Source organism: Bidens hawaiensis, unplaced genomic scaffold (genome assembly GCF_021521415.1).
Source record: "Bidens hawaiensis isolate Kalapana, Puna unplaced genomic scaffold, B.hawaiensis_p1.1 tig00013187_1, whole genome shotgun sequence".
NCBI classification, from domain to species: domain Eukaryota; kingdom Viridiplantae; phylum Streptophyta; class Magnoliopsida; order Asterales; family Asteraceae; genus Bidens; species Bidens hawaiensis.
Window position 1 is genome coordinate 110,145 of NW_027492113.1, and position 16,704 is coordinate 126,848.

A 16,704-nucleotide genomic window follows, 5' to 3' on the forward strand; every position below is an offset into this window, starting at 1 on the left:
TTAACCGAAAACCGATTAAACCGAACCGAAAAACCGAATTAACCGAAATTAACCGAACCGAACTCTTCATTGTTTAATACTATCATTTTCATGTATTTATATCTCCATTTCTTGTACTAATATCTCAATTTCATATATTTATACTTTCATTTCATGTAGTTATTCCTTCATTTCATGTATTTAAGCATTCATTTCATGTGTTTATTAGCAAAATTTTAGCCCAAGTTTTATAGATTATTAACCGAACATAACCGATAGCCGATTGATTCAGTTGGGTATAATGCTAATAACCGAACTGAACTATGCACACTAGATATAACCTTCTATTGCGGATAATTAAAGCATCTAAACGCTAATTTCCTAATACCAACAATAGTGCTTGGACCATCGGTCGTCATCCATATAAGTTTGGCATTGTTAAAAAATTTCAAATATTAATCAGTTTATAATATAATCACATCAAAATAATCAAAACATTTTCAAGAAAGTTAACTCATGTTAACAATACACACTTTCAAAATTGTTTCTTATTTAACAGCTTAATCAAATCATCAAAATCCAATCGCAGACATATACCCATGCCCGAACCAATACCAGTAAACCTCATCAAATCTACAACAATAACTAATCCCAAAACCCTGTATATCTCTATCAATATATAAAACCAGTAGTAACAAGTTAACAACACTGCAACACATACCTTACGCCGTCGGAACCCGCCGCCTCACTCTGCTCCACGCCTTCTTCCGCAAGCAACTTCTTATTCTTCTCAATCGCGTTTGCCACTTCTGCAGGCATATACTTCTCGTCATGCTTCGCCAACACCTCACTGGCTGAAAAATAACAATCCACACTCCTCGCCTTCGCCGACACACTCTTCTCACTTGCCTCATTCTTAATTTGTTCTGTTATCGGTTTCACGAATCCCTCGACCACAACCGAATGCCCCTCCCTAAACAAATCCGGAACTTGTCCCTCGTACCTAGAGGTGTGCAAGAAACCAAGAAAACCGATCAGAAATCGAAACAACAGAAACAAAAACCCCACGGTTTGGTTTTATGTTTTTGTAAAAACCGAACTAAAGGTTCGGTTATGGTTTTGCATGTAATAAAAACCAAAAAAAACCGAACCGAATTTCTAGATTATTTTTTTACTATATTTTAAGTCATTTATAAGAAATTAGTAAATGTGTAACCCAATTACTTTTGGCCAAATGTATAATAGTCTATTAGTTAGCAATTAACAATTAACAGATTATTTATACCTAAATTCAATACTTTCAACCAGCTTTCTTTTCAGCCTAAAATATTCAAGCTCAAATGGCCAAAACGAAAAAAAAAAAACAGAAAGCGAACGTTTCGAGGATCTAAAAACCCAAGTTTTGGTTTTAGTCCAAAATCGCACCACACACACCCCTACCCATGCCTAGGGTGTGCAAGAAACCGAAAAAACCGATTCGGAACCGAAAATACCGGAAACCCCAAACCGGAACAAAAACCGACGGTTTGGCTTAATGTTTTTGTAAAAAACGAACTTTTAGTTCTGTTTTGGTTTTGCATGTAATAAACACTGAACCCAAAACAGAAACCGAAGTCATGATTTTCGGTTTAATTTTTTATCAGGCTAAAATTTTCAGGCTCAAATGGCAAAAACCGAAAAAAACCGTTACTAAACCAAAACCAAACCGAAAACTGAAACCGAAGTTTTGGTTTATGGTTTTGTTTTAGTCCAAAACCACACCAAGCTCAAATGGCAAAAACCGAAAAAACTGAAACCGAACAATTTTAAAAATCCAAAACCCGAATTTTGGTTTTCAGTTTGATTTCAGTCCAAAACCGCACCAAACTACAGTTTTGGTTTCCAGTCTAATATTCATTATTTTCAGCCTAAAATATTCAAACTCAGATAGCAAAAACCAAAAAACCCAAAACAAAACGAAAACCGTATAGTTTCAAAAATCCAAAAACCGAAGTTTTGGTTTTCGGTTTAAACCATTATTAAACCGAAGTTTTGGTTTTCAGTCTAAACCATTATTATACCGAAGTTTTGGTTTTCAGTTTAATTTCAGTCGAAAACCGCACTGAACCAAAGTTTTGGTTTCTGGTCTAATATTCATTATTTTCGGCCTAAAATATTCAAGCTCAAATAGCAAAAACCGAAAAACCCAAAACAAAATAAAACAAAACGAAGTTCTGGTTTCGAAAATCCAAAAACCAAAGTTTTGGTTTTCGGTCATTATTAAACCGAAGTTTAGTTTTTCGGTCTAAACCATTATTAAACCGAAGTTTTGGTTTTCAGTCTAAACCATTACTAAACCGAAGTTTTGGTTTTCAGTCTAAACCATTACTAAACCGAAGTTTTGGTTTTCAGTTTAGTTTCAGTCCAAACCCGAATCGAACCATACCACGCACACCCTACAATGGTTTCGAAAATCTAAAAACCGAAGTTAACCGAAACCGAATGATTTCAAAAATCCAAAAACCGAAGTTAACCGAAACCGAATGATTTCAAAAATCCAAAAACCGAAATTCTGGTTTTCAGTCTAAATTCATTATCGGCCTAACATATTCAAGCTCAAATGCAAAAACCGAAAACCCCGAAACCAAAGCAAAAAAGCCAAACCCAAAGTTTTGGTTTTTGGTCTAAATTCATTATTTTCAGCCTAAAATATTCAAGCACAAATAGCAAAAATTAAAAACCGATAAAGCCAAAACCGAACGGTTTCAAATTCGGTTGGTGTTTTTTTCCTATTACAAGAGGATGTGACACAAATTCTGGTTTTCGGTCTAAATCATTAGAATCATTATCGGCCTAACATATTCAAGCTCAAATAGCAAAAAAACCGAAACCCCGAAACCAAATAACCCAAACCCAAAGTTTTTGTTTTTTTGTCTAAATTCATTATTTTCAGCCTAAAAAACTCAAGCTCAAATGGCAAAAACTGAAAACCGAAACGGTTTCGAATTCGGTTTGGTTTCAGTCCAAACCCGCACCGAACAACACCCCAACAACCATACCTAACCAACACATCCGTAATCAAATCCGTTACAACAAACTCCATCTCATGCGAACTCGCCGGATGGGCCACACTCCCTTCCAACACCAATCCACCCAACCGAAACTTATTCTTACTCGGATTCTCTTTATACTTGGCCAAGGCATCAGTCGGCGTGACATAAAACACCAGCTGGTCTTCAAACTGATTAAGCACTATTATAATGAACCCAGCTATACAGCTGAACGATATGGCGTATGTCCATAACCGTCTGGTTTGCATTTGGCGTGCGCGTGCGGCTATGTCGAGCTTTTGGTGACGTGGCGGGTGGCGTCTGGTTGTGGAGAATGAGCGGATGGATGCAGTGTGATACGTGTGGCGTATTGGTGATGAGAGTGGTGTGAGTGGCTGGTGGTTACGGATGAGATGGTGGATGAATCTGGTGGTGAATCGAGATGCCATTGGAATTGAATTGAATTGAATTGAGATTTGAGATTTTTAGGGTTTAATAATGGGATCGAGAAAGATGAAGAGAAAATGAGAAATGGGTGCGAATGGATCCGTGAATATTGACTCTTCTTTTGTTTTCTCGATCTTTCGTTTTTTTAGTTGAGGGCAGTGTTGCAAAAATCGTTAGCCAGTGGTCGGGCGGTGGGGTGGGGACTAGCGATTAATCGGGATTAGTCGAGATTAATTGGGATTAATCAGATCAGACTTTAATGTATATATTTCAGTTTTATACATACACACACATTTTTATATGTAATTTTCAGTTTTATACACACACAAACATATTTTGGCAGGAAATTGGCTGGAATTCGCTGGAAACCACTAGTTTTTGCTGCAATCTCGCCGAAAATAGTTGATTTGTTTCGAAATCTCGCCGGAAACCACTGATTATGGTCGGAATCTCGCCGAAAATCGTCAATTTTGGCCGGATTTGACTGTTAACCGATTAATTGGCCGACAAGCCCAAAATTAATCAATGAAGTGGGGACTAGCGATTAATCGGGGATTAATCGGTGACTAGTCGGGATTTTTGCAACACTGGTTAAGGGGGTGTTTGTCCTAGCTTTTATTTTTAAGCTTATGTTTATATATAAAATTAGCTTATAGTTTTTTTTCTATTATTTGATAAGCTCCTTTTAAGTGTTTGGATTAGCTTATATTCTACAAGTTAATTATGTGTCTTAATAAGTTGTTAAATCCAACATTCTTTAATTTGTTAGAGTAATAATTACTAATCCAGCACCATTTGAGGACAAATAAGTAATTTACACCCTTAAACAAATAAGCTTCTACAAATGAGTTTATATAAGCTAATAAGCATAAGCTTAAAAAGCTAAGTCAAACACCAAGTTAAGCTTATTTGTAAAAAAAGCTATAAGTTTTGTTAAAAATGCTAGGCCAAACACCCCCTAAGTGTTTGAAATAGGAGAGTTCGAGCTCGAGCTTGGCTCGTGTGTTTTTTTTAAGGGGGGTGTTTGGCCTAGTTTTTTAACAAAGCTTATATTTTTTTAGTTTTTTATAAAATAAGCTTAACTTAGTGTTTGGTTTAGCTTTCTTAGCTTATGCTTATAAGCTTATTTGAAGATGGGTTTTTAGCTTATTTGTGTAAGGGGGTAAATTACACATTTGCCTTCAATAATCCGTTCCTCATCTCTATCTTTTTAATTACATTAAAAAACACTACATTTCTCTCTGTTGTTCAATTAAATAATATTTTTTATACCTTTATCATTCTCTCTCTTCTCTACTCACAACCAATCCAACAAATATTAAAAAATAAATAAAGGAAACAATGTTTTCCTAAATTTTTCCCCAAATTTACAAAAAATCACTACATTTCTCTCTCCACCATGTAATTTACACTCACAATCACTCACTACCTCACCCTATAATTTGCAAACTTACCTCGCATAATTATAGGGAATCGGATGAGAATGCTCTGATAATATTGAAGCAACTTATTATTATGTGAAATTAATGGATTTAACAACTTATTAAAACGTATAATCAACTTATAGAATATAAGCTAATCCAAACACTTAAAAAAGAGCTTATCAAATCATAGAAAATAAGCTATAATCTACTTTAAATAATAACCATAAGTTAAAAAAATAAAAGATAGGCCAAACACCCCTTAAGTTTGAACTCAGCTAGTTTGTTATTTATCGTGTAATTTATATATGTTTTATATATTTTATAAGAGAAGAATGTTAAACAAGCTTAGGCTAGGTTCATGTCAGAGTTCGGTTTCAGCTCGGCTCGTATTTAAAATGCATGAGTATGACTTCAGATGGCCAAGCAAGGTAGAGGTGCACAAAATACCTGGTTTCGGACCCGACCCGGTGTACCTGATTCGGAACCGATTCCTACCCGTATCTGTCCCGGGGGTACTACATGGTATAGAATTTCTCCCCATAACCGGAACTGACCCAGACCTGCCAGAACCGTAACCTGACATACCAGGTCAAAACTCGACCCAACCCTACCCGAAAAACCCGGTCAAATACCCGACTATACCCAGAACTGATTCCTACCGACCCAGTTTTGACTTTTGCTTGCCATACCCAAAACCGGTTCCTACCCAGTCTGGTTTCTGAAAATACCCAATTTGTACACATATAAAGCCGGGATCTACTTATTCTACTCTTTAAGATAAAATCCAGAAAATAAAAAATCCGAAGCAACGCATGGGCCTAACTAATTGATATTGTTAGACCATAAAGGTAAAAGTCCTATTGGGCTTCATTATTGGTCTGGCCTTTTTCAAAGACGTGGATAAATTTTTATATAATACTTTTCCAAGTGGTTTAAGCCTTTTAAGATTATAATGGAAGTTCAATGTGTCTCATATCATGGCTATTGGGATTTGGGAATTTGGGTATCTTGCCTCAAAATCTTCTTTTGATTATAAAATGTTCATGATTTGAATGGTATTATTTAGCTAACTAATTAATAATTTATTTTCTTTAAAGTATACTTAATCAAAAGATCAGGTGTGAATGCTTTTTAGCATAAAATCACGAGAAGGGATATTTTTAAAATATTATTGTTACAACTTACAAGACATAAGTTATTATAAGGCCAGAGATTATGGATTAGTGGATACCCCACGGCCCCACTAATCCGATGTGGCACCTTCCTCATTCAAATGAGGTCTTTGAACACCGTTTCACTAGTGACGTGAGGTCACTGATGGTGGTCACACACATCAGTGGCCAATCATATTTTTTTTGTTTCAATTGTTTATAATATTAAATAATGAAATTGTTGAGAATGAAAAGAATGATATACCTTAGTTGAAGGGTTATAAAGAATAAGAGAGACAAAGCTAACGTGATGAATGAGAGAAAATGGTTCAAATAAACCATACCTATTAACCTAAAGTACTTTAAATTTCATATATATACTTTATGATTGCGTATAGTAAAAATGTTTTATCCTTGGTATACTAAAAGTGTTTTGGAATCCATCAAACGTGGTCCGTATTTACTTTTTTTGTAAACAAACTTTTAATCAAGTTTCACAATAATTCACCCATATACATTTTACATAAATACTTAATTTCTTAAAAAACGAGTTATTAAATTTCAAGACATTCTTTGTGAGACATATATTAGATACACAAAATCTCTCAAAATATTTCCTTATAATAATAGCGATAAAACCTCCTCTAGCATAAACTGTTTATTATGAACAAAATATTACTTATTTTGTCTTTTTTTTTTATAAAACAACACACACTGATCCTATCTTACTTATTGAAGACGTATGATAACTTACGGTGAAGTCTCAATTATGAATATTTTCTACTTACATCCCATTATAAGAAGAGGGGCCGTCTTGATGACATATCGTGACATGGAGAATGAATGAAATTCCTCCACAATAGGAGAAGAGACGTCAACATCATTCGTTTAAAAAAATAGGGATTGGTGATATTCCTTTTGTACCCACAAGGCTGTAAATACCCCCATAACCTAAAATACCTAATAACGGTATGAACAATCCGAGAGAAATAAAAACTTATACACAAGGGGCGTGAAATCATTCAAAGTGTAATTTCATACTCATATCAAATACCAGTAACAATTTCATATACGAATATCTCGTTATTAAGTTATGTAACTTTTCACTTCTAAATCTATGTCATTGTCCGTCATGAAACTCTAACCCTCAACGTTATGAAGATGAACACTACTGCATACACATTTAATATCACTAATCTACAAATTTAAATACTATTTAGCTATTTGAAAGAAGACGGGAGGTACATGCATTACACTTATTTAGCTATTTAAATCAACATTAATTTATTAATGAAAGTGGGAGATTAATTTTAAAAAAAATACTATTTATAATATTAAACAATTCCACGTGTGTGGTTCACATGACCAGCTCAGGTGGCCGCTAAATGTAGAACATATCTCATAGTCTCCAATCTCCCACGTCACTGCTGATCCAAATCCCCTCATTTTCCACTCAAAAAGGCACAACTCACATGGGCTTTCTCGTCATTCCACTTATCATCACTTTTTTCAAAACACGTCGGAAATTAACCTAATACCCGAATGCGTCTTTTTGATACGAGATATCAACCGTAAATACACTTTTGAGGTTCTATATCTAACTCATCCATAAACACCATACCTCTATAAGAAAACCATATGAACTCCTGAAGATTGATTTCGAACCTGGTACATTTAGAGCAAGGCTGTCTCCGAGAATTCAAATACTTTGGTCGAACAAAAATAAAAAGACCCGGATGCCTTAATGAAAATTTTTTATTCGCTAGCTTAGATGGAAAAAACTTTTATCGACCGGTTTATTATAAACAGAAACAATCTGAGCATATACTTATCTCATAAACCATAACAAATAACCTTATTTCTAATACCAAAAAACATATACATGTAATATGCATAAAAAAGTTTGTGTCCCCGAACATTATCTGCCTCGACCGATGGTGCGGCTCGCACACCCTCCGAGTCTCTCCTTTTTTTAGAGCATTAACGGCTTATTCACTATCTATATCTGTATGATTACATTAAAAATCACTACAATTTATTCTCATTTTCAATTAAATAATGTTTTTTATATATATTTATAATCATTTTTTAATCTTTTCTCTACTCACAACCATTTTCAAAAAATAACATCAAATTTAACTTTCTCATATAATGTTTTCTTTCATCTACTCAAAAGCAATCATAACCATACAATATAATTTATAAAACCACTTACAAATATATAAAAACGGGTTGAAAATGCTCGAAAAGGCCTCTATCCTTAACCATTATCAAATGTCATTGAACCGAAAAACCAATTATCGCGTATCACCATAACCTTTGATACGCGTTCCAATATTACCCCTGGCCCCACACTCCATCACACACCATTATCTACCACTTCTTCACAAACCCTTTTTATTATTATTAATAATAACAATATTACCCATTCTTCTCTCTCTAAATACATACCTTTTGTTCTCTCTCTCTCTCTATCTAAACACACACCTCTTTCGCTTTCCGGTGGCCGGAAAAATCAGCGTTCTAATTCATATGGCTCAGAAAAGAGACAAAGAGGAGAGGGAGCTCAAGGTTCCAACGCCGATGAGCTCAACGTTACGCACGCCTCCAATTCCCGCAGCCAAAACAAAAATCTCCGGCGCCGATGAGCTCAGATCGTCGCCGGAGATTTCCGATACAAAAATTCCGCCAACCACATCGAAAAACTCCGGCGCCGATGAGCTCAGATCGTCACCGCTGGAGTTTTCCGATACAAAAATTCCGGCAACCACATCGGAAAACTCCGGCGCCGATGAACTCCGATCGTCGCCGGAGATATCCGATACGAAGATTCCGACAACCACATCGAATATCTCCGGCGCCGATGAGCTCCGATCGTCGCCGGAGGAAGAATTAAACAAATTAAACAAGTCGAAGAAACGCGAGATTAACCGGTGCTCCGGCTGCCGGAAAAAGGTCGGATTAACCGGATTCCGGTGCCGGTGTGGCGAGATGTTTTGCTCCGATCACCGGTACTCCGATCGGCATGATTGTAGTTACGATTACAAGGCGGCCGGACGAGAAGCAATTGCTCGTGAAAATCCGGTGGTTCGAGCTGCGAAGATAATCAAGGTCTGAAGAAACATAAATCGATCCGGGTCGGATATGAGTAAATGTTAATTTAAAAAGGTTATGAAGAAACATAGATCGATCCGGGTCGGATATGAGTAAATGTTAATTCAAAACCACACACCACATGGTGTGTGGTTTTGCTCTTTCTGTTAATCAATCAATTAAATCAAATGTCAATCAATCTTTCTTCTTGTTGTTGCGGTTAAATATAGCGGGAAAAAAAAGTTGTTACGGCGGTCACAAGTTGCTTACGTCACGTATTTGACTGGTGTTTGTTAGGTTTGGTTTAATTTTCCGGTGGAGATGTGAATGGTATGTGATTTGTGGAAATTGATAAAACGGTTAAGGGTATTGTTGTCAATTTGATTAATTATGGTAGTGATAAACTTTTTTTTTTTTTAAGTTTTTTTATTTTGGTGTGCTTTCATTGTTATTTTTATATTCATTAGAGAAATTTGCTTAAATAGTATATATAGTTTGATAATGTTGCAAATTTGGTCCGTAGATGTTAATACTAGCAAATTTAGTCCAAACAATGTTATAGGGACGTAACGTACCATTCATACTTGTAACTCTTAATAAATTACGATTTCAAACTCCAAAAAATTTTAACTAGGGTTGTTCACGAGTCGAGCCCGAGTTAAGCCTGGGTGGTTTCGAGCTCGTGCTCAAAATTAAATGAGGTGACTTGGCTTGGCTAGAGCTCGATTTTGAAGTTAATGAACCTAAGATCGAGTCAATGAGCCGAGCCATGACTTGAGCTGAGCTTGGGTCGATTTTGGCTCAGTTACAAAAATGAATCACGAGTCAAGTCAGGGTGGTTTCGAGCTCGTGCTCAAAATTAAACGAGACGGCTTGGTCAAGCTAAAGCTCGGTTTTGAAGTTAAACAAGCCTAAGATTGAGCCAATGAGCTTAGCCATGACCCGAGCCGTGCGTTGGTCAATTTTGGCTCGATTACAAAAATGAGTAAACTCATCTAAGGTTGTTTCATATCAAGCTTTTTTAGTTAGTTTTATTTGATTATTTAATCTTTTATCGAGCGAGTAAAACCTTGATCTTAAATTCGCGAGCTTTTTGGAAAACCCAACTCCTAACGTCGATTTCTTCGATCACCATCATAGCAAAGTTCAAAGGTTTAGTGCAGAATTTATGGTGATAAGGTCGATGCTAGAAGGTCTGAAGTTTGAAAGTTTATCTTATTAGAGTTTCAAAGTTAAAAAAGAAACAATTACCGTTAATGACACATTACATCCTTTATATTAAAACTAAAGGACTAAACTTGCAATATAGTGAATTCACATGGACATATATATATATATATATATATATATATATATATATATATATATAACCTTTCTCTATTTTTTATTTCGCTTTCATTTCCAGGGCAAGGCCGTTTTTTGGGTAAGCCAGATAAGGCGAAGGCTTTGGGCCTCCAGCTTTATAGGGCCTCAATCTAAAATATAAGTTCGTATTATGGGTTTTTGAAAGTCATTCTTTAGAATTAATAACTCAGTTATTAGGCACAAGTTAAAGAGGAACATCACGTAATTATTATCACTGCATATCATTCGTATTCTATAATTCATGAATACTATATACAAAAAAACAAAAGCCTCAACATTCATAATCAATTTTAGGCCTCTGAACACGTTAAACCGGCCATGTTCCAGGGTGACAAGTACAAGAAAATGGAAATAAATAATAAAATACATGGAAAAAAAGAAAAGTAAATAAAGACAGCGAATAATATCGTAATATTCGATGGAAATTATGGGGTGGAATTTTAGTACACGTAGTGGCCCATGTGAACATCACATGCTGTCACGTAACAATTCTTAAATTTCGGTTTCGTATTTTATATACAAACTATTATTAATTTATTATTATAATTTAGATCTATTTCAAATGTTTGTTGAAATGATGTAAGAGTAGATATACTAATGGTGCAAATTTGTCACCTATCCGGACAACATAATACATGTATAATATATTTGATATTGAACATTTAATATTACGAAATACTGATTTATTATTATTTTCATTATTAAAATTATTATATTTAATAACAATTACAATACAATATTGTAGATTCACAGTCAAAGCGGTAGAGAATTGACGCTCAAGCTAAATTAAAGACAACAAAAAGAAAAAAAAACATAAACATAGAATAATGTAAAAAATAACTAATCGATCTTAAGTTTTTAACATATCCAGAGTTCTGCCAAAATCCGCAATCTTCTTAATTCAGCCCTATAAATAACCATGATGTTCAATGTTAGTGACATGTACTTCCAAAATTGACATGATTGGCAGTGGCGAAGCTTGGACGCTAACGTTGGGAACAGACTCAAAATGTATAAAAAATTTCATATACGAGGGGGGGGGGTGACTGAGCTTTAATTTTTGGTCGAAAACGGATAAATTTGCACTACGTATAAAAAATTTCTGGCAAAAAACGTCTAAATTTACACTAACACACGAAAAAGGTACAAAATTCCAAATCAGCCGATGCAAATAGTATACTGATAAGAAATATTGGGCTCAATAAAAGAAAATAAAGTTGGCTGGATTGTTGCCAAAGGCCCAAAATGTACCAAAGCAAATTTGAAGATTCCCAAGGCCCAACCTAGCTTCTCTCCATTAGTCCAGTCCATTTACTCCTATTCTTTTTCATAAAGAGCCCAAGAGGAAAGATTACATTTTTAATAGCGTTTTCAACTACCTTAAATACATGTAAGTGAGTGTTTCTGAGATGTGATATCAACAGTCCAAACTGATTTTGACTCTCCAAACCTGACTCACACAAGAACACATCAAGAAAGAAACCCACCACTGTAAGAAAAACTTCATTAAAACATGTTTCAAACTTGAGACATCAGGGATCCCAAGATCACATATTTATATTGCTTTTAAAAGGTGCTTCTGATGAGAATGTTTGAATAACTTGTGTCTAGTAACTTGTTTGAAAGAAAAGCTTGTTTGAAGTTGACTCGGTTTGTAAACGAGCCAAGCAAAAGTCAAGGTTGACTCGCTCGCTTTATTTTTATACCATAATGTTTGCATAAAGTTTTGATGACAAATTTATTTCTTCATATATAAACAAAATATATTTGTTTTAAATGCTTCCTAGCTCCGTCCAATACCGAATTCTATTTTTAAATTTTGGTTATTAAACATGTTATAAATTAATTGTATCAGATATTCAGATGTTATAAATTGTGTAAATGTGGATCAAATTTTTTAATTCATGGTAATTGGTAAATGTATGATTCTACATTGGCGCATCACAATTATAATGTTTATTTTATTACATATAACGAACAATAATGGAAAATTATTTGACGCTTTTCTGAAAAAGAAATCATATACTATGTCTACTAGGGTATATACCCGTGTAACACGCGGGTGGAAAAACATGTCAACAAACATAATAAATTTAAATAACAAATTCAAGCAACACAAAACTTCTTCAAACTTTCAGACCAAAACGTTAACCATTTACTTTGTCTAGATATTAAAAGTTAAAAGTTACAATAAGTTAATGTACGCCGAACAAATAAAAAACATCAACAAAAGACATAAACATGTTCTTTCATATTAAATCACCGTCAACTTCTTCAAACATTCTAACAAAAGAAACTCATTTTGCTTCACCACCTGAAAATTTAATAAAACAATACTATCCAAATTAAATATATTATAATAAATAATACTATTATTAGAATAAATTGTTAAACTTCTTCAAACATTCTACCAACAGAAACTCATCTTGAACACTTATTTTTTATTTTTGACCAATCTTGCAGCAAACTTTTAAATCATTAACATTAATATTTGTTAAACTTGCAAAACTTAAAAACGTTTTACAATAAATGAATTTTCAAATAACTTTGGAAAGATTGTTTAATTTTATGTTGACTTTGGAAAGATTAACTTTATCATAAAATCGATTGCTAAATAAGTGTGTGTGTGTGTGTGTGTGTGTGTTAATAGGAAAATCAAACCCGAGCTGACCCATTAAAAAAATATATATTTAACTCTAAAAAGTTTTAAAATATAATTTGTTATTATGGAAATGTCAAATCCTTTTTAAACTAATTTATTAACTGCTTAACAAAAATAGTTTGTAAAAACAATCAAAAATTTAATTTGTTCTTAATTTAAATTCAAAATCTTGACAAAAAATTAAAACATAATATGGTTAGATAATATTAATTTTGTTAAACGTATTATGTATAGAAACTTTCTAAACATAAGTTTGAATATGATAAAACGGTTTATTGTAAATAATTATCTCCAAAAATAACATATTGATTATAAAAATACTATTATTAGAATAATTATACATTGAATATTATAAATTAAAAAAAAATAAATTATATTCAAATAATAATGTCCAAAAATAACCGATTTATTATAAAAAAAGTATTATTAGAATGTATTATATTCTAATATTCAATATTTCCATGTTTAAGGTTTTTCGAAAATCAGTTAATATTTAATAATATAATACATTGAGTAATTTAGGAATCAAATAATAACAATAATAAAAACATAAATTATTTCCTTAATTATCGTTTTTATAGTCAAAGCTTTAAATAGAATTTGAATTTCAAATTATAGTAAACAGGTCAACTAATAACGGATTAAGTTAATGTACATTTATATTTTTAGAGAATTCTAGAATAAATTATATTTGGAAGATAAATATTATACTTTAATATGTATTTTAAAGATTAATATTATAATATAGTAAATTTATAATTACTAACATTAATATTTTGTTAAATCACTAACATTAATATTTTGTTAAATTTGCAAAACTTAAAAATGTTTTACGATAAATGAATTTTCAAGTAACTTTAGAAAGATTGTTTAAATTTATGTTGTCTTTGGAAAGATTAACTTTATCATAAAATCGGTTGCTAAATAAGTATATATATGTGTGTGTGTGTGTGTGTGTGTGTGTGTGTGTGCGTAAAAAGGAAAATCAAACCCGAGCTAAACCATTAAAAAATATGTATTTAACTCTAAAATGTTTTGAAATATAATTTGTTATTATGGAAATGTCAAATCCGTTTTAAACTAATTTATTGATTGCTTAACAAAAATAGTTTGTAAAAACAATCAAGAATTTAATTTGTTCTTATTTGAAATTCAAAATTTGGACCACAAATTAAAACATAGTAGGATTATATAATATTAATTTTGTTTAAACGTATTATGTATAGAAACTTTCTAAACATAAGTTTGAATATAATAAACTGGTTTATTGTAAATAATTATCTCCAAAAATATCATATTGATTATAAAAATACTATTATTAGAATAATTATACATTGAATATTATAAATTAAAAAATAAATTATATTCAAACAATCATGTCCAAAAATAACCGATTGATTATAAAAAAAGTATTATTAGAATGTATTATATTCTAATATTTAATATTTCCATGTTTAAGGTTTTTTGAAAATCAGTTAATATTTAATAATAATACATTGAGTAATTTAGGAATCAAATAATAACAATAATAAAAATATAAATTATTTTCTTAATTATCATTTTTATAGTCCAAGCTTTAAATATAATTTGAATTTCAAATTATCATAAACTGTCAACTAATAACGGATTAAATTAATGTAGATTTATATTTTTAGAAAATTCTAGAATAAGTTATATTTGGAAGATCAATATTACACTTTAATATGTATTTTAAAGATCAATATTATAATATAGTAAATTTAGTAAATATTAATAAAAAATTAGTAAATTTATAATTAAATTTCTGGAATATTAAAGATTAATATTATATATGAAACAAATAATTACAAACAAATTTATTAAACATTCAAAATAATTGTATAATTTGAAGTTTCTGACTTTTGATAAAACTGAATCAAATTTGGCCGGTAAAAAAAATAAAAATTGGACGGAAATTATGTTTGTTAATATTTAGTGAAGAAAAGAATAACAAATTGGACGAAAAAAAATCAGAAATTGGACGGAAATTCACTTCTTAATATTTAGTAAGCAAAACAATAATAAATTGGACGGAAAATTTAAGAATTGGACAAAGAAAACAATAAAAAATTGGACGGAAAAAAATTAAGAAATTGGACGGAAATTCAATTCTTAATATTCACTAAATAAAACAATAACAAATTGGCCGGAAAATCTCAGAAAACATAAAGTGGCCGGAATATATTCATCGGATATTATAATAAATAACTAACTCTATGTGCAAGAATGGATTATTAATTACCTTTAATATATTCATCGGATAATCGATCTGTTATAATCATCATTAATTGACAAAAAAAAACCTTATAACATCTCCTCTGAGAAACGATCAATTGAACGGAATCGAAACGATTGAAGACATCAATAACCTTGGAAGTGAAGACAAACATGGTAGATTAAACAATTGTTGGTAAATACTGTAGACGTTCGATGTTGGATCTGAGCGGCGGAATTAGGGTTCTTATGTTCTTGATGAGGTTAGAGAAAAAAATGAGTGGTGAAATTGGTGGTGGGTTATGAAAAATCTTCCAAATATAAGTTTATTGGGTGTGTGGTGAATATGACATGTGACAACATTAGAGACACTCTTAGAATGGAAAGATGATGAGTTGGAGGCCTAGATAGACAACCCAGGAGAAGAACATGTGAAAGATTTGTATTAATTTAATAGATTAGTAAGATTATTACTAACACATGAACATCAACATAACTTTTGGCTTATATATATATTAAAGAGGAATAAAGTTACTTTATATTTTATTTACTCTTTTAAAAATATTATTCCAATGTTTTCTTAATACGTAAAATTAGGTCAAAAATATTTATAGATGATTAGGTGCATCATGATATCACAAGTTAATGACAGCTTTGTGTTTCTACTTCACTGTGAAAATTAGATCTTAGGATATGTTTTCTAGTTTTATGTAACTTATGTTCCTTAAGCCAATACTAGAGTAAAACCTTTTTTTAGTGAACCGTGGTTTTCGTCCATGTAATTTGTTTAAAAATCTACGGTTTTAGTTAAATAATTTCAAATTTGCGATTTTCATCCCCGTGGTTTCATTTTACTTGCAATTAAACCTGTCCCTACTAACCCCGTTAAGTTTGGTTGTTAAATCTATCAGTGTACCGCTCACATAAGGGGTAACTTTGTCCCCCCCCCCCCCCAAATACACCCGAACCTCTCACGTGATAGGGTTTGCGAATTAGGGCTGAGTTTATTTGAGAGAAAAGAGACAAAATTGCCTCTTACGGAGGGGCATGCTAACAAGTTTAACGACCAGACTTAACGAGGTTAGTGGAGTCGAGGTTAATTGCTAGTGAAATGAAACCTCAGGGGTGCAAATCGTAAATTTAAAACTATTGAACGAAAATCGAATATTTTAACAAACCACATGGACGAAACCGCAGTTTACTCTTTTTTTTTCACGTTTGGTCTATGTCCCATATCCATTTCTACACAAAATGAAACTTTTGCATGAATGACACCATGACGTTTCAATTTGATTGCGATTACGCCTCGATCTTACCAATCA

General features: G+C 32.3%; 1 protein-coding gene across 1 annotated transcript; it reads right to left on the bottom strand.

Moving 5' to 3' along the window:
• Nucleotides 1-440: 440 nt before the first annotated feature.
• Nucleotides 441-3,512, bottom strand: LOC143543585 (cytochrome c-type biogenesis protein CcmE homolog, mitochondrial-like). The gene is made up of 2 exons (XM_077035872.1): nt 3,018-3,512; nt 441-982 (listed from the first exon to the last, which is right to left on the bottom strand). Exons 1-2 carry the CDS (start codon nt 3,455-3,457, stop codon nt 679-681), a joined length of 744 nt encoding a protein of 247 aa, XP_076891987.1. The 5' UTR covers nt 3,458-3,512; the 3' UTR covers nt 441-678.
• Nucleotides 3,513-16,704: the final 13,192 nt, after the last annotated feature.